Source organism: Aphelocoma coerulescens, chromosome 2, assembly GCF_041296385.1.
Source record: "Aphelocoma coerulescens isolate FSJ_1873_10779 chromosome 2, UR_Acoe_1.0, whole genome shotgun sequence".
Classification (NCBI taxonomy): Eukaryota; Metazoa; Chordata; class Aves; order Passeriformes; family Corvidae; genus Aphelocoma; species Aphelocoma coerulescens.
In genome coordinates this window covers 47,335,172-47,360,410 of record NC_091015.1, presented here as the reverse complement: position 1 = coordinate 47,360,410, position 25,239 = coordinate 47,335,172, and the positions used below count along the sequence as shown (strand labels likewise).

The 25,239-nt window shown below is 42.8% G+C and overlaps 1 protein-coding gene across 7 annotated transcripts in view; it reads right to left on the bottom strand.

Moving 5' to 3' along the window:
- LOC138106538 (ubiquitin-conjugating enzyme E2 E1) overlaps window positions 1-24,854 on the bottom strand; it is a 45,710-nt gene extending 20,856 nt beyond the window's left edge. Inside the window, exons 1-5 of one of the 7 annotated variants that reach the window (XM_069007283.1) lie at window positions 24,011-24,854; window positions 23,850-23,886; window positions 23,265-23,329; window positions 21,805-21,983; window positions 19,655-19,705 (exon numbers count right to left, since the gene is read on the bottom strand). In XM_069007283.1, the coding sequence (XP_068863384.1) occupies window positions 19,655-19,705; window positions 21,805-21,983; window positions 23,265-23,329; window positions 23,850-23,886; window positions 24,011-24,190 (512 nt within the window). In that variant the 5' untranslated portion in view covers window positions 24,191-24,854. The other 6 variants (XM_069007276.1, XM_069007278.1, XM_069007282.1 and 3 more) reach the window with 6 other exon arrangements.
- Window positions 24,855-25,239: the final 385 nt, after the last annotated feature.

Here is a 25,239-nt window from a genome sequence, read left to right as displayed (position 1 = left end):
GAAGGGTTCTGCCAGGTCTTCTGTTTTCCCCTACCATAGCAACACCCTCAGTGGTAACTGCTTGAGCCTCAACACCAGGCATCCATGTTTTCCTTCTGAAATCAGTATTATGAATAAGCTGCAGTAATTCTGTCTGATTTTGCCCTCCACAGAAGCCTAAGGCTTGCTTAATTCCTGGTTCCAGTAATGTAATACAGCATGGAACCCCTGTGCCCCATTTCATTCTGCAAAAAGTAAAAAAATTTAATTTCATTATATTTTAATCTCATTCTATATGCCTTTGTTCTTGTCTTAGAAGAGGAAAAAATACCTTCCTGTCTATTTTTTCTACAGGTTAAAAAAACAAGAAAAAGGCTCAGGCTCCCCAGAGAAGGGGTCACAGCATCAAGCATGATAGAGTTCAAGAAGTGTTTGGACAACACTCTTGCACATGGTGTGATCCTTGAGGATGGCGCTTTGCAGGGCCAGGAGTTGGACTCAATGATCCTTGTGGGTTCCTTCCAACTCAGCATTTTCTGTGATTTTGTAAATGACACATTTATTGGTTTCATCTTTTTGGATTTTTTTAAAGGAAACAATCCCTGTATCTTTACATGAAAAGTCCTCCAGTTTCTTTTTTAATAAATTCCATCTCTCCTCTCCAAAATCCACCTACTTCTCCAATACACTCTTTAGATAAAGTGGACAGCATTCCACAGAAGCTGACAGATGAGCCATTACTTTGTATGTGCTTGAATTAAGCCTTTTTCTCATTCACATGACCCTTTTTTCAAAATGGGAAGACTTATCACCATAGGTGATAATGCCCCTAGTGAGCACAAGGCCAGTAAAGAGTAAGTTTCTTTCCCTACTTCCAAGTTTGCAGCAAACCACTCTTTGTTAAAGACCTATCCTGTAAGCATACATTTGTCAAGTCTCTTTCTAAAAGCCAGTGTTTCTGTATCAGTCTGGGCTAGTTGAACTCAACGACAAAAATTCCATCAAGTTCAACAGAACTAATTCCCATGCAATGCGGGGCAGAGAAACCTCTTGGGAACCTGGCAACCCCCACCCCAACAAACCCAGCAGCAATTGCAAAAGCCAGATCACTGCAGAGCACTTGGATTGGGGGGTTGCTTCATCACACTTAGCCCAGTCAGTAGTTATGGCATTCCTCATTCCCACTGACAGCAAAGAACACTTTTGAAAGCATCCTTGTTGCATCTGCATCCCATGAAAAGACAAAATATTGTATTTTTTTATGGAAGAGTAAAGTCTAAAGGTTTGTTATCAATCAGTGCTGCTGCTGAGCATCTTCAAAACAAGCACCGAGCTTTGCTTCTGTCATTAAACTGACAGTAGTTTTTAGGTAATTACAGAAGAGCAGAACCTTATACGGAAAGCACAGAGCTCTGCAGAGAGCTGAACTCCTCTACAGGAGACATTTTAAGGTTCTTCTGTTTAAAGCCACATGATTTATTCAAGTTACCTTTCCTAGACTCCCAATATGAGAATTTGGAGGTCAGGAATATTTTGACTAAAGCCTAGGTATTTCTAATTGCTGTTTCTATTAAGCTTTTGCTCAACTACCTTTTCCTTTTCTTTCTGAATCTACAGATGGGGAATTGTTTTGAGCTTTTCTGTTATGTGGTTTTAGGTTCGGGTTTTTTTGGAGTGGTTTGGTTTTGTTTTGTTTTCTATCTTTAGTGTATAAAGATATTTCTCCTCCCTAGCCCCAACATGTAGAAACTGTGTAGTTTAAAGTCCTGCTGAGATCTGCAGGCATAAATGTCAACTATAATAGTCTAGCCTTTTAACATATTTCTTTCTTCACTCCTGATATTTTTCCACTCTGTGGAATTAATTCCATAACCTGAAGTGCCACTTATTAAAAAGGCAAGACATGGTAAAGAGCTTGCTACCATCATCACTTCCTTTACAGAAATATAGTGATTTCACTCATTACAGCACACTCAAGTTTAATCAACGCTGTGGCTTCTGCTCTGTGTAGGTATTAATCATTTATAAGTCTTTGGATTCTATTGCTCACTTTGTAGGTCATTTCCGTAGGCATTCCCTTGTAACCTGATCAGACATGATGCAAAAAAGTCACTTCTGGGATGACATGTTATGAAAAGGGATGTGGAAAAGGAGCATGAAAAGGGATAAAATCAGTAAGGGAGGAGGATTTCTGGTCCCAAAGAGATACAAGACAGGTGTGCACATGTGTATATGGAAGGAGGGAGAAAATCACTTTTTTGCAAGCTGGGATTGGACAAAGATTTCAATGTAATGCTCAGAGCAAAAGGAGATTTTAGTCTATAGGCAACTTAATTGGAAGAAACAAACTCCCCCCACCCCAAACAAATCCCTCCACCATGCTCTTCTGATACAACATCTCAAGGTATCTTGTTTAAACCTAGGAGCATGAGTTTAATATTGCTCCCAATCACCATAATTAATTACACTGACTTTGAACATTGATGGTAGCCACATGCCTACCCAATTCCATTTCAAATTCTGTTAAGTTCTTGGCCTCAATAATTTCCTATGACAGTAAGTTCCAGAGACTAATTATTTGTGTGAAGTACACGTATAATACCTTCCTTTTATTGCTCTTCTATTTGCCATCTCTGATTTCAGTAGAACATCTCTGTTCTTCTGTTATGAGAAAAAGAAAACAGATGTTTCTAATTTATTTTCTCTTACACTAGAATTCAGTGCAGCATGAAGTTAGCAGTTAAATGACTGACGTAATTCATCCTGATTGTGTTCTTCCAGACAGAGTAAACTTACCTGCCTACTAGGAGGATCAGAGACAGATGAGCAAGGAAGTAAAGAAATTCAAACCTATGAACTTAAAGCATAAGGCTTATGACAGAAAATGAGAAAACAAATACCAAAAGCATTAAAAAATGCTCCCCTATTCAATGCTGGTATCTCCATATTTGGAAAACACTCAAACCAAACCAAAAAACCCACTCCAATGAACCACAAACTAACCAAATGAAATAGTGTGTGCGGCTGAAGATGCTAGTGAGGAAGAGGGACAATTAAAAAAGCAAAAGAACAGAACTTTATATGTAATGTCACCCAAACCTCTGATATCCCACATACTCAGCATGCTATTTTAATCCTCATTGTGAAAGCAATTACAGTCAACAGTTGCAGCTTCTTTTGCGAGCATAAGCAAGTTCTCAGGTGCCATCATCAGGGTCATGGATGAACAGCTTAAAAAGGGATCGATGCCACGGTTTTGCAACGACATTTCTAGGCACTTGCAGGGTGCACATCTGTATTTGTGTGCAACTACCATTATCTGGGTGTAAACTGCATCATACAAAAGCACAACTTCAGTCAAAACATTTCATTAAATAGGGAGGTCCATGTAGAAGCACTAAATTTGTAAAAGCAAGTAGAAGTAGATTTCAGAGGGAACTCACCAGATTGCAGACTGATGACATTGGTGTTACAATTTCAGCGAAAACCTTGCTTGGTTTAGTTATTGCAGGACAGGAAAAGGAAATTCAGAGCAACAACAGAGCTTTTATATTACTTCAGCTATAGGACTGACATTACTTCAGCTATAGGACTGATCCCTAAATATTGATCCTGATTGCCTACCCTCAGATCTACTACTAGCCTGCACTGCATCTTACTATACCCAATTCCAACTTCCCTCATCTTATTTTAATGGAAAAAACACTGCAGTTGAGGAAAAATACACACTTCAATGCTTCATTCTGCAGGATGATAGGATCCCTGATCTTTACACCAGATTCATTAGCATATATTTGCTACACATGAAAAGGCATCAGTTATATTGCCCAGCTTTGAGGACTTGAAAACAAATTTCTGGAACAGAGAAACTCTTGTTGACAATACATATCATTTGGATCAGATTCTTTTTTTTTAAAGGTGTATTTTCAACAGTGAAACAGATTATAAATAAATGAAGTGTTACCACACAGTTAGGAAGTTCACTGTTGCAAGTCAAAACTCTGCAAAGACTATGATTAGCCAAGGGCACAAGAGCACAATTAGCTCTTACCTGATGACAGGATCAGATACAAAAAGGAAATCCAGGTGGGTGAAATACAAAATGAAGTGTCCTGATTGTGATGACATTCTGATTGAATTTTCAAAAAATGTCATCCATCTTTTAACAAACTTGTGTGATAATGGTACTGTTATATCTAGCTCTGATCATACAGACACTATTTCATGTATAAAGTTTGAGTACACAAAACCTGTACACCCCCATAGCTGTAATCACTTCAGGGACATGTGAACATGCACACCCCTATATGGGATTCCATTACAGCTGATCTAGAATTGTATTAACATTTTTGCTACAAAGTAACAACAAGCACATACATTATGGCAGCACTGATCCCCTCTCAGTCATGAAAAGAAGTTTGACTTTACCCTTTATGCCACTGGGATTAACTGGCAAATCAGCATTATCCTTGGAGTCTTTTGCACACCTCTAAGAGACTTTCCTACGTGTGCTTCTCCTGGGTGATGCAATGTTTGCAGTTTATGAAAACACATAGTCTGTCGACTTCTACAAGTCAAATTAACTGCTGAAGAAAAGGAAACTTGATCTGACAGTAATTCTTTTCCACACAGCTACTTCTGCACATTTAGGAGGGAAAAAGTAAAGAAAAAAATAACTCTACTTTCTCAGAACTTCAACTGCACTCTGGTAAGTGAATGCAAAATGTGTGTTTGCACACACATACACGGTCTAAACACACTGCTGACAAAAACCAGATCTGATTCAACCCTGTTCCCCTAGAGCTGTTGTACAGATAGTATCTAACAGTTTTAAAACCTGCAAATTACTACGAATTATCTCATAATTTGCAAAATGAAATGGCAGGCAAAATAAAAATCAAGCTAAAATCTACTTAATTTATTTCGAAGTTGAAGTCTGGTAGTGGTTCAGTCTTCCTGCACAATTCAACTACTGCAAAACACATATTGAGAGGCACCATTTAGAGTCTTACTTACTGTAAGGGATTTACTTTTAACTGCTGGCAAAATCCAAGTACATATTCCCCTCCTGAGCATCTTTTAATCTTTATAGTTTATGTTCCTTTAATCCATGTAGAATAGACCCTCACCAAGTAGGTATGTCTCCCCAGCACAGGTTCCAGAGGGAAGGCAGCTCTGGTTCAGTGTCAACTGAGTTCAAGTATATTTCTGAAAAGACTGTAAAGCAAGGTCTAAGCTGTGCAAGCTCCAATTAAAGCAGGAAAACCAGTTTAAACTAAGAAAAAGTCTACCTATTAAAAACATCTTAGCAGCTGTGACCAGTATGGATGAGAAATGGTAAGAGAGGTTGCCCAGTGGCTGTTGTGCTGGTTTCACACACTTTTCCCACTAGGGTAAAGAACATCAAGAGACTCATCATCTCAATGAGTACTCTTACTGGAAACAGCTTTTGTGGAAAGTCAGATCCTTAAATGTATCCATGTCTTAACCTTATTCCTATGATACATAGTGTTCTACTACATACTCAGAGGCATACAGAAAGAATCAAAAATATAGGATAATTTAAGCCCTTATTTTCTTCAGTACTACTTGTAAAGAGAAACCTGAACACATAGAAGAAATCACCTTTCATAATCCTGTGAGAGTGATAAGGATGCACACGGGCCCGAGTACCCACAGGCAGTAATGCAAGTATTAAAAAAAAGCAGTTTAACAGACCTCCCCTCATCCAGATCAATGTCCTACTGCACATACATTTATCTTCTTCCTTCGTTTGCTGTACTGCCACTAGGTCTACAACTGTTGAAGTCTCCTAAAATCAGAGGACTTTAATAGCCAAAGCAATGCAAAGGAAAGACAAAATCCCCAATCCTCCCACCAAAAACCATCCCAGCACAGCATGTCCTTCCTATATTTTCTTATACAGAGAAACAGAATAATAAATATGAGTGAGGAAGCAATGTAAATCTGTGCATAGCATTACTTTTTTTTTTTAACAGTCTATATGTTTGCTTTTCATTAGCTCCCTGTGGTGGCAAAACTATAAATGTAAAAGTTAGAGACATAAAGGGAGAAAACGAAGTAGCCAATAGGAAAGATTTCAAATACACTTACACAGCCACAGTTTGTTTTACAGCTGCTTTACATAACAATAAAAATGTAATATACCATGGACTTTTGGCAGTGTACAGAGAGGCAGCATCAAATGGCAATAACGGAGTAAGCACAAATGATCTCTTCGGAACAATTAAGCAATTTCAGGACCATTATGTCCAACAAGTAATGAGTCCAAAGAGACAGAAAGGTCAAAAGTGTGAGTTTCCCCATACTGACCAGAGATCACATGTATGACCCTCTGGAAGAGAGGATAACTGCACAATCATACTATATAACTCTTACTAGAAAATAACCCTGTTTAGCACACTAAACAAAAATAGAGATCTTTCCTTGAGAAGCCAAAGGCGAGAATGCATTCTTCTATCTGGTTGTCTCAGCATAATTAATAAATAAATAAAAAAGGACAATAAAAATGCTTACCCTCTGTGCATAATCAGCTGAGAAAATCATTGCCTATATATAAAACAGTGAAGAGCTCACCCACTTCAGTAAACAGTCTGGCACTTTAAAGAAAAAAATGGATAAATAATACATATTGTACATTAAACTGTACAGAACTGTTTTAGTGACCTTGACCTTTAGTAATATAAGCAGGGACATGCAAACCCACTTTCTGGACACAGTTAATTCACTATCTCCAGCAAAGACTGAAATTTAACACTGGACCTAGTGTGTCATTAAGATATGACACATTATCTTTCAGGAAAGCCAATCTAAGCAAACATTATAGTTCCGTTATTTTAATACCTAAAAAAATGAGATTCTCCCTCTGAAAAGAAAATCATTTGCTAAAACAGCAATGACTTTCCAGCTGTGACATTCAATGTGTACATGAGAGGAGGATTAGTAAAAATACTGACCAAAGAATCTTTCGTTTGCCTGGCATACAGCTGTCTGCTGTGTAAATGCTCATACAGGCTCACCTTCTGCACAGTCAAATGTCCTCATAACTCCCAAGTGAAGTTTAGATGTGTCCTCTTGACTAGAAACCTTTCAAGCTAATAAAAATACTTTTCCAATGACCAAAGGGTACTACATAAAGAAAGATCATAAATTTCAATTTCTATGTCACCTTGCACTCAGGATTATCCCATTTGCTCATTTAAGTACTTTAAAAACACTTTCCTCTTTCCCTTTCATCAAGCTACTCTGATTCATGACCCAGATACTTTAGCAATTTAAAAAAAAAAAAAAATCTACATACACATTCAGTAGTTTAGCTGATCACTGCTACTTCATTTGCAAGTAAACTAATAAAACAAGAATGGTTATGTCTGCTTATTTTTAAATTCCTAATATACATTTTCTTTCTGTCAACAGGACAAACTTGCCTCTTTGGTTCCCTGTAGGCATGGGCTGCAGACTTTGACAGATGTAATGGCTTACTGCTGAAGGATCAGTGCAGCCATCAGGAAAGAGAAGGGACCAGAAAATGCTCAGCTCAGAAGGATAAGGAGGCAGGAGACACTAGCACTGTTCTTTACATGCCTGAGATGGCTTGCAGAAAGAGGCCCAGCTCCATGAGCCAGAACAGGCACTCCAGCTCTTTCTTCCAGAACTTACACCACACTGATGACTTGGGACACATTGGATTATGATGAAGGAAAGGAAAACCTAGAAGAGAAGTATAGAGATTGCTCGGACTCTCTGCAAGAGACCATAAGATTTACTACTGGAAAGGGATCTGGCAAAATACGTTTTTTTTTCTCTCTTGTTCCCTGATTTTAAGGGATTAAATCTAATCCCACCCTGTATTTTCACTCTTTCCTAGTATGTCATAGTTCAGCCACCAACTCTAGCTCCATCCTTTTTCTTCATTTGTTCTGAATCAATGTAGACTGCTGCAAACAGAACAGACTTCAGTAGGTAAAAGATACCTCTCCTTTCCAGATCCAAACCCAAATCACCACTCCACCCTTACCTCTCTTTAAGTCAAGCTGTGAATCAGTAACAAATCTCACAGAGCTGTTCAGCCAGCCAGGAGAGAGGTCACGGCACATCCCCACTTACCCACAGCCCTTTACTGTGCTGCTACCACTGATGGCTGGACCCTGCCACCTTGTTGTACCCCCACTGCAAAGTGTTACCACACAAAGCCTCCGCTATCCAATCCCCACTTTTCAGTCTTTCCTGACAAAATCCAGTACTAGTTAATAAATACATCCTAAATGGCTAGTTCTATGCTAATTAGCATGTAGTGAAATGTGCACCTGAACAATCCCAATGCCAAATTATTTGTCTAGACTTCACATCTCCTCATAAATAAGACTTTTCTATGAAATACAAGGCAAAATCCTTGAAATAAAATGCAATGCAGAAAGTACAGATTGCACAGTCTGTGGGGTTAGAAAATTAGCTTTTTCTAGGGGAAAAGCAATGTACAAGACATACCTGATACATTACAAAACCTTGTATGTAACATAATATTTATAGTCATTAAGAGTACACAAAGTGACTACTAAGTACTTGAAGCTGGAATGTCTCAACACATGTAATAGCTATGCATTTTAACTCATATTTCCTTAACCAATAGTTATAGTCCTCCTAGATATTGAGGTGGAAGGTGAAGTAGGAGCACAAAGACACCAAAGAAAGGGATTAGCTGTTGGACGACTTCATTATTTCTCTGCCACTATCCAGGAAGAAAAAAGCCCCAACACTACTATATCTCAAAATACATTATCCTATTACAATGTAGTAGTATCACAAAGTAACAGCTGTGATAACCCTGGTGTGCACAAAATCGGGAAATAACTAAATCACATACTCAAGATAATATAACACCTGCTGAATAAAACAACTCACTTCCTTACCTCTATCAGATAAGGGGGAAAAAAAAGCAATTTTGCAACATAAGCAGAACTTTTTTGGGGAAGGGAGGATAGGGTGACACCTACAAGCCCAAAGACTAAACCTACTTTATTAATAAAGAACATTTAAACATAGGTGGAAATTTACATATCACTTTGCCAACACTGACAAAAACTAAAGAAGTGCTTTACTCTGAAAACTTTAGTTTAAATTCAGCAACACAAATGCATGAAGGTTAATCCTTCACAAAAACAAGGAGAAGTGGCTGAGTGATAGGAAACAAGAGCTTGCTTTAAATGGCAAATCATAGAAAGAAGAGAGGCAAGAAGGGCAGAAGTTGAACATCTTCTGTGGCTAAGAGCCATGTCAATTAGAAAAGGAAATAGAAAAGAGCCTGAAGTTAGTGGACCAGAATGAGGGACGATGGCGTGGGGGAAGGAGGTAATTTTGTGGGTATTCTACATAGAACGTAAAAAGACCATGTGAGGTCATTTAACTCAGCACCCTGCTCCTGGCAGTGGTAAGAGACTACTCCTCAGAATAGGTGACTGTGGACACTATCTGTAGTCTATTCCCTTTGTACTCCCCCGGAATCCACAGCCAGTGGATTAGGGGTGCCAAAGGGTACATGCCTGACTTTTCTCTTTGTATCTGTTTATGGACCTGTTGCTCATGAATTTGTTCAACCCCCTTTGAACATGCTCATACTATCTGCCTCCACAACCTCCTGCTGAAGAGCTTCCAGAACCTCACTGCTTACTGGGTAGAAGGGCCTAATCTGTTCTAAAATGACCTTTTAACAGTTTCAGCGAGTATGCATTTCCAGTATTATGGAATTTACTGAATAACAGCTTTTGCCATGCTTCTCTTCCAGCTGCTGCAAAAGTAAAGTGTGCTCCTTTGGGAGATTCAGATTCACAGGGCCTTCAACAAAATTAATTTGCAACTTCCCATCTTTAATACTAGTCTGTTTGATTGGGATTGACTGAGTTACTTGTTTCTCTCTCCATTTTCTGCCCTCTTTCTCCATTTCTTTGCCTGCCTTTCTCTCCCTCTGTTCCTTGTCTTTCTATCATTTCCCCAGTTTTTTTCCCCCCTCCTCACATCTCACTGATGAGCTTCTAGGAGGATGTAGCTCAAGAGTCACATGTGACTCAAGTACCACTTCAAGCAGGTCTGCAAAGATACAGTGGGGCACCTCTTACATATATTCTTCAAGGTATAGTACGTTGTGCCTACTATAAGATCATATAAGTGAATTCACTTTATTACTAAATTAAATTTTATCTCCCAGGTGAGGGTGTAAAACTACCACTACAGAAAAACTATTGTTGCAGCTTGTATGCTTTACTGTTTCAAAAATCTACTCATGCCCAAGAAGAAGGTGGCCCATGGATGGTCTTCCCGATCCATCAAGAGGGGGATGCCCTGTGTCTTCTGCTCCTTACAGTGCAAGGAGCAGAAAGTGGAGCTAAATTGCTGGAGCAGAAAAACATCAGTCTTGTCTCTACTTCCACCTTTGCTGCAACTGTTCCAGCAACCAGTGCAATCTTCCTCAGCCATCCTGACGGGCCATCTCTCTCTGCTGTCCCTTATAGCCTCCGTTAATGCCTTGTACAATCTTGCTGCCTTGAGTAGTTTTATGTCCTTTTCTGTTCCTCATCTGCAACTCACTCATCTCTCAGTCTTACCAATACCTGCAATCTTATTAACTTCACAAGGGGAGTGAGGGGATGGAAAAATCGGAAAGATGCTATTCTAAAGAAAACATTAAGATTTCACTAGAGATTTCAACCCTGGGATGCAGCTGAAAGACAAGCAGCAGGGCAGCTGAAGGCCTGGCACTAGTTGCATCCAAAACTTACATCTCCTAGGTCACTCTTGTTGCTACTGTACATCTTCCTGCCTCATTTCCTAGATTACAAGGGTGCTGTTGAAATTCAATTTAAGGTAGGAAAGACAGAATCACCACAATTTTAATGCAACGGAGAACTCAATGAGATTCATGGTGTTTTGAGACATAGCATAGCTATTTAAAGCCTTCAGTCTTTTCTCTCTCTCACAGTCACCCAAGTGTAAGGAGGCATGAATACTTTAACCAGAAGTCAAAGCACTACAAAATATGATGAGAATCTCATATTAAGAATTACCCCACCAAAAAGAAAGCTAGACAATTCTTGTTGATAAATAACTTACAAGGAAGACAAGGAGGACACCAACTATAAAGGCTTGTATGCATTCACCTCCATTAAAAAGGTTACTAAGACATATAGAAAGTACTGTGCAAATACAGTATTACAACAATCTGACTGATCAGAAACTTCTGATAAAATGACCTTTTGTAGTATACTACCGTATTGATCTAATTACTTTAAAACTGTATTATTACAACTGTGTACATTTTAGCAATCTTTCAAAACCGTCTGCAGCAGCTAAACACTGCTTCAATGAAATAAATTGCACTTTCTCCACCATTTATAGGCCACTTCTCAGAGCAGCTACACTTGTTCAGAATACAAAATAACACACTGAAACTTTCTAGAAGTTGTCCACTTGAAAACTGCAAACATAGGACAATCCATAACAGCCGACACCTAAATTAGCACCTTAAAATGTCAGTGAAGATATTCCAACTGCATCTAAAACCTTTAAGACAGTTCCTCTGGCAGTTTCCTTGTAAAACAATCACTGTCTCCAATAAATCTGACAAAGCTCTCAGACCATACCAGAAGTAGTTATTTTTTTTTCATCAATTCACTTATTGTGAAAAGACACTTTTGATTTCAGAATTAATTTTTAATATTTGGGGGCCTTTTTACTCCTGTGTGCAACTCCCTGCACAATGTTAGGCATCAAAAGAAAACACACCAAGACCCCTCTCCTGATTTCTCCCAGCGAAACACTGGAATTAGCACACTGGCCAACATGTATTGCTCAGATACCCACAGCAGAAAAAACATTAAATATTAGCAGTCCACCTGCTCCAGAAAGCTCCTCCCCATTTGGTCTTTACAATTCTCAGTACCAGTTCAAGATTCTCTCTGTTTCCAGCAAGCCCAGCAGCTCCAGAGGGAGAGATGAGCAATCTTTTTAAACAGTCATTTAGACTGATAAAAAGTACAAAACACATCTACTAACATGCTGATCTGATTTGGTTCACACTCACTTTTGACTCTAAAAGTTGAAACTCCTGGAGGAATTGAGACCTAAATTCTAAACTGTTTCACAGAAACAGAGAAGCAAAGAAATCTAACAGGACTCTACATCTTTAATCGTACAGCCTCTTTAATCCAATTACTTTGTATTTTCTCTTAAACAAATGAACTGCCAAAACTTGGCCTGAACCCCGTTCTCAAAACAGCTCAATTTCATCTTATCTGACCCATATTATCAGTTGTGAAATCATGGAAGAGACTGAAGTGAGTGGGGAGATTCAAACACCACATCTGCCCCGAGCTACAGTCTGCATGCCCCACGCTCCTTTTCTCCCCCAGCTTCCTTTCCCCAGAGTCCAGGCGAATAAAGAACACTGCAAATTGGATATTGAAGTTAAGCATACAGCTCTGCAACATCTCCTTGTAATGTCAATTAGCCCCTTACACACAGAAAATATGTATTAAATGCATGGTTGCAACCATTACACTTTCCCCAAATGCCTCGGAATTTCAACTGCATGTTGCTGAAATTTGCAAATTGGCAAGAGAAACAAGAAAACCCCTCTGAATTCCTGAGTGCACAGTGCTTATTTTGACAGTTGTAGTTTATTTATAGAACTTGACAATACATGTTCTCTCCTTGGTTTTGTAATATAATGAAGTGAGTATTTAGACCTCCACTGTTAAGCCTCAGAGGGAAAAATAAGTATAAATTTATTTCCTTCAAATAAATGTACAGATTGGCAAGATTGTACCTATAATGACTAAATTGCATCATTAACTTAACTTAGTTTGAAACACTTTGTTTTGTGGAGAAAGCATAGTCCTTAACTTTGAACGTGGTGTGAGTCTGCACAGGTGTGCAGTAGTCTCTTAACCCATTCCCATAAAATGGTATCCTTTTTTTAGTACATTAAATGCTTCTGAAAAGGTGCTGCATGGAAGGCTGGTCTGTCATGTACAACTACAGAAGAGTGCAGGCAGAGGCTGCAAGTTTCACTACACACAAACTCACTGATGACATGAATCCACTGATGAACCAGTGCAGGTGAACTCCATTTCCATCCCCAGCATAACGCCTTCCAACAGTGGGGCCAAAGCAAACATCTGCCAGACGCAACGTTACTGGCTCCCAAAACCAACCCATTCTTCAGAAACCACAAGGCTCTCAGTCACTGGCAACCTGCTCTTGTTGAAATCCTCAAACACGAACCCATCCTCCTCAATCTCCCAGACAAGCCAGTTATCCATGGGTAATTTTGTCTTCATATAAAAAGGCAAGATGGATTCAGCCCCTAAAATATGAACAGCGCACTTATGGTGTTTCCCATTTATGTCTATGGAGTATCATACACATATGATGTATATTTCTTCAAACAAAACCACATATATAACCTGCTGCTATACACATATCCAGTATAAAAATCTAGACAAGCAGTGCTGGAATACAACTGAAAAACCAAACAAGACTGAGTAACTGAGAGGAAATATAAGAATTTGTCAGATAAAACATATATGCAGCAGCATAAACACAGTTGTACAGTGCCCTCCAAGGGCAGCAAAACTGAAAGTCAAATAATAAAATTAAGTGGTATACAAGGGAGTGTGCACAGAAGGGATTTCAATCCTCTTTGTTCTTAGCCATGATACAATTTCACAGCCGCTCTCAAGATTCATCGTTTCCATGTTTGGCATGCAAGAGCACAGAATGCAGTTCATTTGGGAATTACCGAGCCAGGATGTGCCAAACAAAATCTACCACAGCATCAGCAAGCTTCTGCCACAGCGTCCAAACAGCCTGGCCATCAAAACATTTCTGACAGTAAAAATAAAAACAGAAGCAGATTCAGGAAAGTTAATTCCTGTAATATTAACTAATTGAGCCTCAGCAAAGAAACTGCTTCTGTGCAGTCTTTGTCTGAGTACATTGGGCTGAGGACTTTGCCTGCAGGAGCTGCTACCTCCACATACTTAAATTCACCCTGTGTAGAAATGTATTATTTTTATGGTTTGCAAGCTAGACATACACAGCTGCAGAGGATCTCTAAATTAGTTAATACACCATTTCAAAAGGAAGAAGTTATTTCTCCAGGGATCACATGCCAAACAAAGCGAGGAGGGAATGCTGAACCACTGGTAGTTTATATGACAAAAGATATTTTTCAACTACACACAGCACTAATTATGAAGGTCCTTCCTATCCTACATCTGGAAACTTCTCACAGAAAACACATTTTCAATGCAACACAAGAGGAAATAGAAAAAAAGAGTTCTAAAACCACTTTTGTAAGCTGATAATTCACCTTCATTAAAGGTGATATTAATTTTTTATTTATGCAAGGGAGCAAAAGCTGGCATTTGTGTCCTTCCTGATCTAATAATTTGACTGTGCATACTAAGAAAAATATCAGAAATATTAGACATTGTTACTTAGAAAACATAAGACCAGAAGTTTATGCTAGAATATGGTTGTGTTCAGGAAGGGCTATTTTACACATGATAATAACAAAAACAACACTGATATTAGAGTTTAACACTGACAATGCATCCTTAGATATTATACAAGATTTAAAAGCAAAAGCACTTAAAGCATTATTGGAGTTGAAAGTATTGAAAAAAATACATTTGCAAAAAATTACAAGCACCATAAAAAACAAATGTAAGCAAGACAAATGCCAGACTTCCATGGTATGTAGATGAAATATAGTAATTATAATATGAAGCTGTTGAGTTCAAAACTGCCTTTGAGCCACACATTTTATGCAGACTTCTCTCAAGCCAAGAAACTTTAATTCCACACTGCAAAGTTTTGAAAACTATTAATATTCCATACATTATAACGGAGAGCACTTCTCCCCACCATCTTTACCGAGACACATATTTATTAAGTGCTGACAGTTAACTTTCACAAGACTCTCAAGGAGATCTGGTCCTTATTTTGCAAATTTACAAAAACTTGGCTGAGGGCGCCAAGAATCACAACTGTATTTTATTATTATTTTAAAAATGAATTTGTGATAGCATTTTGCTCTGAAGCAATGGTAAGCCCTGCAGGTAAATGCCTCCTTCAGCAAAGGTTTGAAAATTATTTTTGTTTAAATAACAGCTGGTCTTGCCTATATGGACTTAAATGAGGCATGTGGAGACAAACTTGTTCCAGTTTGGTTAAGACAGACTAAAAAACATTAATTCTAGTTAATATCCATTTTGGCCCCTCTACACAGATGGGAAAAATAACATTAAATTACCATGCTTACATACAGTCAATACCAGACACCCAATAAAGCACAAATTCAAAGCCCTTCTCATAATGTAACTGATGCACACAGTTTCAACAGAACAGCTCAGCTGCAAGTTAGCTTGAAACAAAGGAGATTTACATTCATTACTCTACTCTGCCAGAGACTTTCTGCATGACCTTGGGCAAGTACCTTGTTTTTTGTGCTGTAACTCCCCATTCCTAAAAACGGGGAAAACCACTTGTTCCATAACTTCACATCAATAAGCAGATTTACCATCAGGAGATGCTTAGATATAGAGGTTGAATAAATGACACACAGCAAATAAAAAGTACTTAAAGCTTTAATTAACTTCTCTTAAAGCTTTGGAGACTCCACCATAGAGACACAAGGAAAGCTTTTGCACAACGCTCACAAGTGTTACCAGCAAACAAAAGTCAGGACTACCTACATTGCAAGATGGAACCATATTTTGACATCTGCAGACCCAAAGCAAAGGCATGACACCTCCTCTGTCACCAACATATACAAAAGACCAAAAATAAGAAGTTCCTAGTAACCTTCTTTGAGTTCTAAAACAAGAGTTAAACTCTGATATAATACAAAGTAGGAGGAGAGATCACCAGATACACTCCGAAAGATTTAAAACACTTTAGGTTCTGAACAGTTATTCTCCAATTCATATTAACCACTAACCACCTTTTGAACTTGAAAGCCACATTTAACTTTCATAACTCAGTATTAATATTGGGAGTCCAATCATCTTTCAGAAATTAAAGACCTTCAGAGCACTGTTCTTCTGAAAATGATGAAGAGAACTAAAATCCATCCAGAAGTAGATGCCAAACATACACTACACTAGGACACTTATGAGGACAGCATTGCTCCCATCAGGAACCCACGAATTTGCGGTACATATTAAATATATCTTTTTAGAAAATGTTTCCAAGTCCAAAAATCTACTTTTTGAATGCAGGCCAAACAGAGACTGTTTCCATGCACATATTCTGCACCTCTGCACAACTAACTGTACTAGCCTGTGAAAATCAAAATCACAGCCTGAGGAAGGAGACAGAAGGGCAAAGGGACTACGAGAAATGAAGCAGTCAGTGAGAGATAAGCCCAGGTAAGCTTTTGGGGGACACACGCAAGCTATGGAAAAACCAGAAGCAAGGAAAGTACTGAGGAGAGAGGAAGTTCTGGAATAAAATTCCCCTCATATTACCCACATATGTGTAAAAACCACACAGCTGCTCAATCACAGGGTGTTGAGTGTGCTTGGGGTTTGGGTTTTTTGGTTTTTGTTTTTTAAACAGATGATCTGTGGGTTACACACATGAAAACACAGTCACTGCAAGCTACAAAAATAAAAATGAAACATTTCATTTTAAGCTATTTTGTTTGAAATGTCAAATGGTTGTCACTATTTGTAATTGCATCTTGTATGTCGTATTTTATAAGAACAAAAATACCTCATATAAGATGTGGTAAAACTAAGTTCTTACTAAAAATCATTCACAACCTGAACCTTTGTCTTTCAATATACAGAGCTGCTCTGGGATGTGTTAAATATCTTGAACTCCCATTACTGCAGTAAGACTGAAAGAAGAACAGTATTTTGCAGTGAGGCCAAAAATTAAAGCACAGCCAACCACGAACTTCTATCAAACACTGAGTATAAAACGGGAAAATACAAACATGGTGGTGAGGGGTGTAAGAACAGATGTCCAGGAAAAAGAAAAAAAGAAGATTATGATGTTTCCAACATAACACAGGATACAGTTTTGGATGAACATTTTCAAATGTGACTTGAGGCTTTGGCAACCCATAAAATTGACAGCACAACAGGTAGTACGTGGCATCATACATAATGCCCTGAATATGTAAGTTTTAAGATTAAACTAAAATAGTGAGATGCCTAAAAGGAGAGGACTGGCCTCTCCTCCAGTGACACCTGAAAAAAATCTGTAGAGACATAAAGGCAGCAGAGATGTGAGGGGCAGGAGGTCAGAGGAAAGGTTAGAACAAGCAAAGCCATAAAGGCAGGAAATTGAAACTAAGTTCTTGAACTATGTATTTAGTATCTCCTTCACAGCATGCCACTAATGTTCATATGAAAGGAAAAAAAATAAAGGAAAGCAGTGACACTGTTAGCAGGCTTCCCAAGAACAAATTTTGGCAACCTTAAACATCATGCAGCAACCAGAGCCTCTCATGTGCTTAATCTCCCCACAGTCATAAACTGACTATTTCTATTTCTTTTTTTCACAAGAGGTGAACTTTCCCCATAACTGCAATAGCTGAAACTCATCTCACTGTTGTGGCGACAGGCACCTGCCTACCTTTCTACAAATCTGCTGCTACAGAGGCAAACTCTCAGTGCTTGACTGCACAACTGGAGCCTTGCTAGCCATAAGCAGAGCTGCTCTCCTTCAGTCTCAGCACTGTCTTTACAGAAGTAGGATGACTTCATCCCAAGATGAGCAATACCAAAACTCCTTTGGTCACATACACACACAACAAACCCTTCCACTCACGTTTTCGTACCTCAACATATTAAAAGGCAGTAACAACTACACCAGTTACATGCATTACTTGCAAGAGTTGCCAGCCTTCACTGTCACTCATTTGAAAGTCAAAAGGAATGCAGAATACTTGTAACTCCACTGTGGACTAAGATTAATCATCACTACTTGTACTACAAACTAATTTTTACCATTAGAAATATTTTTGAGGGCTGAAATAACACAAGCTTACTATGTGGGCCTTGAAGTGCATTATCCTCAATGGTCTATGTATTTCAAAAAGAAAAACCAAAACTATACTGTATTTTGAATAGTAGTCTGCTAGTTCATCTTTACCTGTGGATGAATCCAATTGAAACAAGGACAAATTAGGGTTCTAATATTATATTCACAAACCTTCAGAACAAACATGCAATCTAACACACTCATACACTATCACAACTTTTGGATAGATTTGCAAAGTTCAGACTGAAGTCCCAGCACCCTGACCATCCAGACTCAGTTATCTAGAGAGCAAGTAACAGTGCCTGAGATGTGCTTCTGTGTTTCCTTCTCATGAAAATCAGGTGAATGTGGAAGGAGGAGGGAAAAGCATGTGTACTTCATCCTGACACAGAGCTGGGATGCACACAGGACAGACATCTCCAGCCCAAGAACTGGAAATTTTGTAATATTCAGGTAAGCCATTACTGTCCCTAAACCAACATTGTCCCAGTTAAAGATTTCAGAGCTTATTGGCTACCATGCCAACAGCACAAAAATCTTCTTAGTATCAGACTAGATGTCACACATCACACTCAATCCCTCCTTTAATTAATTTTGATCCTCGGGACTGGTACTGAAAGGGTGGTTCTGGACCTGTCAGGCTAACTCTTGTGCTAATGCCTCCCCACAGACTAACAGTGGCAAAAAGCTTCAATAAAAAGGTTCATGTACACTTGTGGGTGGAAACTCAATACTAGAAAGACCAATTTAAACAGTTATTTATAAACATAATTTTCTCTGATTTCTGCTATTACCAACATCAAAAGACATCAAACCTCAGCTACAGCAATAAGATGGGAACAGAGTTAGGCTGTGGCAAACAGACCAGACCAAAAGCCTCTTTCCTCTTGGATGAGCAAGTATAACCAAAGATATTACACTACTACTGTCTCCTCTCCACATGCAAAAGAGGCTCAGGGACACCATGCAATGAAACAAATCAACCTGGTAATGTTTTAAAAAAACAGTACAAGTTCCTAAAACATACTTAAAAACAAGCTGCTTATAAAGGGCAACAGAGTATCCCTGCTTTCTGTTTCATCAGCTAAGATGTATGTTCCAGTGGGGCACCCACTGAGTGACAAATTCGCCTTCTCTTCCACTGTCAGCAGCTGTTCACAACAGAACTCTGAGCTAAAAACCTCATAGCATTCTACTATTCTCTGCTCCCTTGGCAGGACTCTTATTTATATAAGATTAGTGCAGTCAGGCATTAGTTATAAACCAAAACCAAAACAAACAAGGAGAAAGTTTTCACACTCTTCTTTATAGACCAGTTTCTGAAATGTACACACACAAAACAGTACAACATATTGAAAGGCAATTGTTAAAAAAACAAAACAACCCCCAAAACAAATAGAAAACTGGTCAAAAGACATACAATCTCTGGAGGTATCCCACCTGGAAACTATTTAAAGTCGTGCAAGCATTCATGAAAGTAGTTGGCCACCTAAACAGCCGTTCCTCTGCTCCATCCAGAGCCTCTGAACAGAGTTACAACACACAGGCACACTTCAGCCCCTCACCTTCCCCCACCCTCCTCAGGTAAGGAATCGACACCAACCTGCAGTTGGGAGGTGGATCTAAGGTGATGTCAGCCAATTCCTTCTGAATCCTGTGGCAATAAAGCAAGAAGGAACAAAGGTAAGTCACTGTGTGGGATAGCAGTTAACACATTCACCTTGGAGACATACTGCCACTGTGAGCCTGCCACAGTACGTAAGAGAGAGGCACTCTCAGCTGCAGCCTCCCACCAGTCCAAACCCCTAAGCAGGACAGGCACCCTGTCCTGTTACAGAGACAGGCAGAAAAGCAGACAGGCATCATGCACTGAACCCAGACAGGTGCACTGCTCAATGCTCCTACAAAGATGCCAACCACACAGTGAAAAAGACTGTCCGCTTTGCTCTGCCAACCAGCCTGTAAATGAGGGGAAACCTCTGCAAATGTGATGCACCAAGAGGAAACTGCAGTCTGAAAAGGAATTTTGTCTTAGGGGATTGGGAGAAACAGTCATTGCCAAATTGGCTCCCTCCTCTCTCCCCCAGCTTCTCATCACCATCCTGAGAAAAAAAAAAAACACAGCCCTGAGGGAGTCGATAACTGCGCCATTCTCAAGGACACTTTAAGGAAGGTGAATATCTATTTCCAAGGCTCCTGCACATTCCTACTACCTTCAATTCTTCCTTCTCTTCACCCTTGAGAGCCATACAACATCCCCATGTCCCCTCCCTAGGGCTCCAGACGCTCCCTCTCTCCACTGTGCTAAGCCAACACCCTGTCCTCCCGGCCCAGACTATTCTGGGCTTACACTGCTTTTGCCACAAAACGCCCAAACAGCTATCATCCTCTTCCCTGGAGTCCCATTACTGTCACTCAGGCTTCCCTTCCAGATTTCCCCACCCAGCCTGCCTCTCTTCTGCTTTAAACGCAGCCAGCATTCTCCTGCCACTTGTCACACACAAGAACCACAGCCTTTCCACAGGAGGCAGTTTAAAAATCTTCTCCTTAAAAGAGTGAAGGGCACAACACGTAAACACTGCTTGCCACTATCTATGTCCATTTACCATGGAAACCTGCTGAGTGGAGATCTGAAATAACCAAACTGCCTAAATGCTACAAAGCCACAGAGAACTTAGTTGCTTCAACAGGGTATTTGCATAAAACCCCAGTCACTTTTGACACCTACTGAAACAACCTCTCTGCTGCTTGGCAAAGCTGTTCAGTGAGATGGTTTATTATTCTTACTGAAGGATTGCAAGTTTGCTTGAAAACTTCCATTTGTCAGCTTAGCTCCCTGGAGCAGGATGGTGCTGAATTCAAGTGACACACAGAATAAGTAAGAAAGGGTAACAATTTTTGTTTTTTTTAAATGAGTATCTCCAAGAGTCTGTCCAAGTAAAGAAAACTGACTGACATAGCTGTTCTGGAATTACTATTCTATGCAGGTGTCTCTCCCTACACATTATTCTGCAATAAAAAGTACTTTATTCTCAAAAAAAGCCCAAACCCACTCTGTGCTGTGAGCAAAGACTATTTCAGAGCAGAATGTCCACATGTGGACCTGCTCTGGATTGTTTATTCCAACCAGCATCCAACCATACTTAGAAAATTCAATATAGGTGATGAACAGACAAAAATAACAGTAATGTATTTGTTGGTAAAGATCTGGGGCTATATTACACCCCTCGCACTGGAGTGCACTCCCCCAGAGCAAGCAAACTCAAAACTTCACAAACATTAATTAATCTCCAAATTAGCCCTGGAAAGAAAAAAAGACACTCTAGACTCCAACCCACAAGAGATGGAAATGGGTGTTGAAATTCAATGCCTTACTTGGGACCATATAGCTTCCAGTAGGAGAGAAAAAAAATAAGGTCTAAATGCCAATCCTAGACCATTCCCATAACAAATGCTAGTAAGGAAAAAGGAAAAGATGGCAGAAATAACTGAGAGTCAGAATAACAGCCCAGAAGAAGAAAACCCAGGAAAAAATTTGGGATAAGCAGGAAGAGGGACCAGAGAGCAGAGAAGTTGGGCAGACACTCACTGCAGCGAGACACTGAAAAAAGTGAGACAATAGCAGTTTCATGTGGAAAGGTCGAGCACAAGGGCTAGAGATGAGGAATGAGAGAAGCAAGGGAACAGAGCAAAATAAAAAGAGGAAGAAGGGAAGATGCAACAAATCAGTGAGAAAACTGACTGCAGCCTCACCTCTTGGCACTGGTAGATAGCAGTTTAGAGTTTTTACTCATGCTGACTTTGCTTTCCTTCTTCTTAGGCGTGCTTGCCTCTTTCTCTGTCTGTTGGTTGGAGGATGAAGATGAGGAGGAGCTGGTGCTGGCCCTCGAATCGTCATCCGACATAGCGACCCCCCCACCACACACCCCAACCTGGAGAGGAGACACCATGGGGCGTGGGGAACAAACAGTGAACACAAACACACACAGAGAAAGGCTGCTGACAATCTCGCTCTGTGTTTGGGTCATGCTCCTTTTAAAGAATCCTCGTGTCTCCCTCTCCTCTCTAGGCCCTACAGCCATAGCAGGAGGAGCAGTAGCTTCCCCTGCACTAGTAACACCGAGGAGCAGGGGGAAAGGGACTTTAAAAGCTTCCTCTCAGAAAGCAAGTGCAAAATGAGAGGAGACTGGAACGAGGACGACTGCGAGGATCAGGGAAGCTCAAAGCAATTCTTTCTAATCTCCCCCAAACTGCACACACAAGAAGAGCCATCACCACCCACCACTATCGAGCCTAGGGGTGTAGGAGATAAAAATGGAACAGCTCCGGTCCCTTGGGTTCCCGGGAGGCACGTGGGGGAGGCAGGAAGGGATGGGGCTGGGGGGGTGACCGTCGCCAGTTCTAAAATGGAAGTGGGGCATCACTGGTAACACAAGGAAGACCCTGGCAGATGTGCGACCTGTGGTGGGAAACCCCTGCCTGCTGGATAACCCCTGTCTGTGGGATCGGGTGTTGGAAGCCGTGAGGGCACACGGGCAGGAAGGGAGCAAACCAAGGGGAAGGGCTACGGAGGGAGTGGGGTGCACTGGTGGGACCGAGCGAGGCCCACTGCACCGAGGGGCATATGCCAGCCGAGGGGGAAGGGAGCAGAGGGTCTGTGCCGGGGGGGGGGGGGGGGGGGCGTGGAGGAAAGGAGGGCCAGGGCCTACGAGGGTCGAGAGCGGAGGGCCCGGGGAGGCCGGTGTCAGGGAGGGGGGCAGCGGGGGCCAGAGGGAGGCAGCCCGGGTCCATGCGAGCACCCCGGGGGCACGGGGGAGGAGGGCGAGCACGGCGGGCTACCGAGGGCAGGTCCGCACCCGAGAGGGGCGAGAAGCCGTCGGGAGGGATGGGGGGGCTGGCAGAGCACCCCGGGAGAGTTCGGGGGAAGGGCGAGGGGGGCAGCCGCGGGCCCGGGGGGGGCGGCACACGGCCGCCTCCCTCCCAGGGCCACGGGCCCCCAGGGAGCTCCCCTGCCCCCGCCGGGCGGCAGCCGGAGGGGGCCCGGCCGAGCTGCCCCGGCCGCGGGCCCGCAGGGCCGGGGGACAGCGGTACTTGACAGCCCCGGGCGCGACCCCCCTGCCCCGCCGGCTGCCGCCCCATCGCCGGGCCGCGGCCGGCCCTGCCCCTCGCCCCTGCCCCCGGGGAGGGCGGCGGGGGGTGCCCCGTCCCCCTACCTCTCCCTTTGTGTCTGGCTGCTCCTCCTCGGTGCGGCTGGGCCTGGCCACTCGTGTCTCTCTCGCTGGGAGAGAAGCGGAAGTGCTGCAACAGCAACTATTAAACAGGCAATGGCTTCCCTGGCTGCCTCCCCCACCGCCGAGCGGGGCTGGGGGGCGGCGGGGCCGGGGCGCCACCCGGCGCGGAGCGGGGGGTGGCGGGGGCGGGCGGCGGAGCCCCCGCTCCGGGGATGGAGGGGGATCCCGGCAGCCACGGCCCCCCCCCCCCCCCCCGACTTTCCCTCGTCTCCGGGGAGGGAAGAAAGGGGCATACGGAGGGGGACGTGAGTTTTTAATGGAGACCCTCTGAAAAGTAACCTGCAGGGGTGTCGCGGGGGAGAGGGACAGGCTCCCTCCCCGGCTTCGCTGCTGCTTCCGTGCGAGAGCCCCGCGGGGACACGGTGGAAGCAGGTGGCTGGGAGAGGGGCAGCTCCCGGGGCTGCTTTTTTAAGGCTCAGAGGGGGGTATTAGGCTCGGCGCTGGGGCTGCTTGCTTTCCTCCTATTCTCACAACTGTTTCAACCCCAAAGCTTCTCCCCTGCCTCACCTGCTTTGTCCCTCCGGCAGCAGCAGCAACTTCTCACCTGTCTCAGTTTGAAAGCAATAAGGGAAAAAAAAAGAAAAAAAGAAAAAAGAGCCTAGCCCAAAGCCCACTCGCCCCCACCAATCCAGGCAAAAGGAATCCTCGGCAGCTTTCCCGTCTCTCACCTGTTTCAGCCCTAAAGCAGCAGCTGTGTCCTGCCTTCCCTCCCCCGGCTCAGCCCTGAACCAGCAGCAGGAGCAGCCGCTTCCCACTCGCCCTCGCCCGGAGTTCAGGATTCCATTGTCCCCCACACTGCATTTGGTGACATCACTGACACACAAAGAAGGGGCACTTCGTGATGTCATCAACGCATGCTGGGAGAGAAAACAAAATTCTGGGCTTGGCAGCGACAGCACTAACACACACACACACACACACACACACACACACACACACACACACACACACACACACAGACCCTTCAATTTTCCAAAGGTAAAAGTATTGGGGATTTTTTTTTCCCCCCCAGTCCCCTGATGGGGAGCCCGTCTGCGGGAAAAGGCGTGTTGTATTTGCTAGCGTGTTATAATTGCGAGGCGATTTACTCATTTCTCCAAAACCTCTGCTGTCCATCTCTCGCTCCCTTGTCCACCCAACGGAGAAAAGGGATTTGGCTGGAGCGACCCACCACCCCCGGCTCAGGCGCGGGGAGCAGCCCCGGTGGGCAGCCACGGCTCTTCCTGGAGGTGCCGGACCCACTCGTGAAGGGACAATGGGGACCAGCATTCCCACCGACCTCACCCGGGGCACATTTGGCTCGGTGCCGCCAGTTTCCACAGCCTATCGAGGGATCGCCTATCCAGTTACTTGGTATCTTCAGCGGCCGAAAATACACTGGACTGTCACCACCACGCACCGCGATAATGGATCGGAGTTTGTATGTCACCCTTCCTCCCACGGGAGGACCTCGAGGTGATCCGCAGGCACACAGGACTGCTGGCTCGACAGGGCGCTGTTACGACATGACGCCTTGGGAGTCCCGAGGGGTCAATTACAAAACCGAAGCCGCAGGAGCGGCGGGGGACGGGGGCGGGGGGACATCCCGAGGCTGGACATCTCCGCTCCGCAGCGACCGCGGGGGGGAGCGGGGGCAGCCGAGGCTGGCTCCTCCTGGAGCCCGGGCTTCCCGTCTGACGCTGCCAGGCGCTGCCCGTCCCCGGGCTGCCAACATGGCCCCAGCGGCGGGTGCGGGTCCGGCCGGGGAAGCCTTCCCCGCTGCCCGCGGCGAGCGGCCGTGCCCAGGTGCTGCCTTCGGGCTCCTGAGGGACCCGGCGCCCTGCCCGCCGGTGGCACCGGTGTTGTGAAGTTGGTCCCCGGGAGGAGCCTGCCCCTTAGCAAGGGCGGAGGTTTGAGT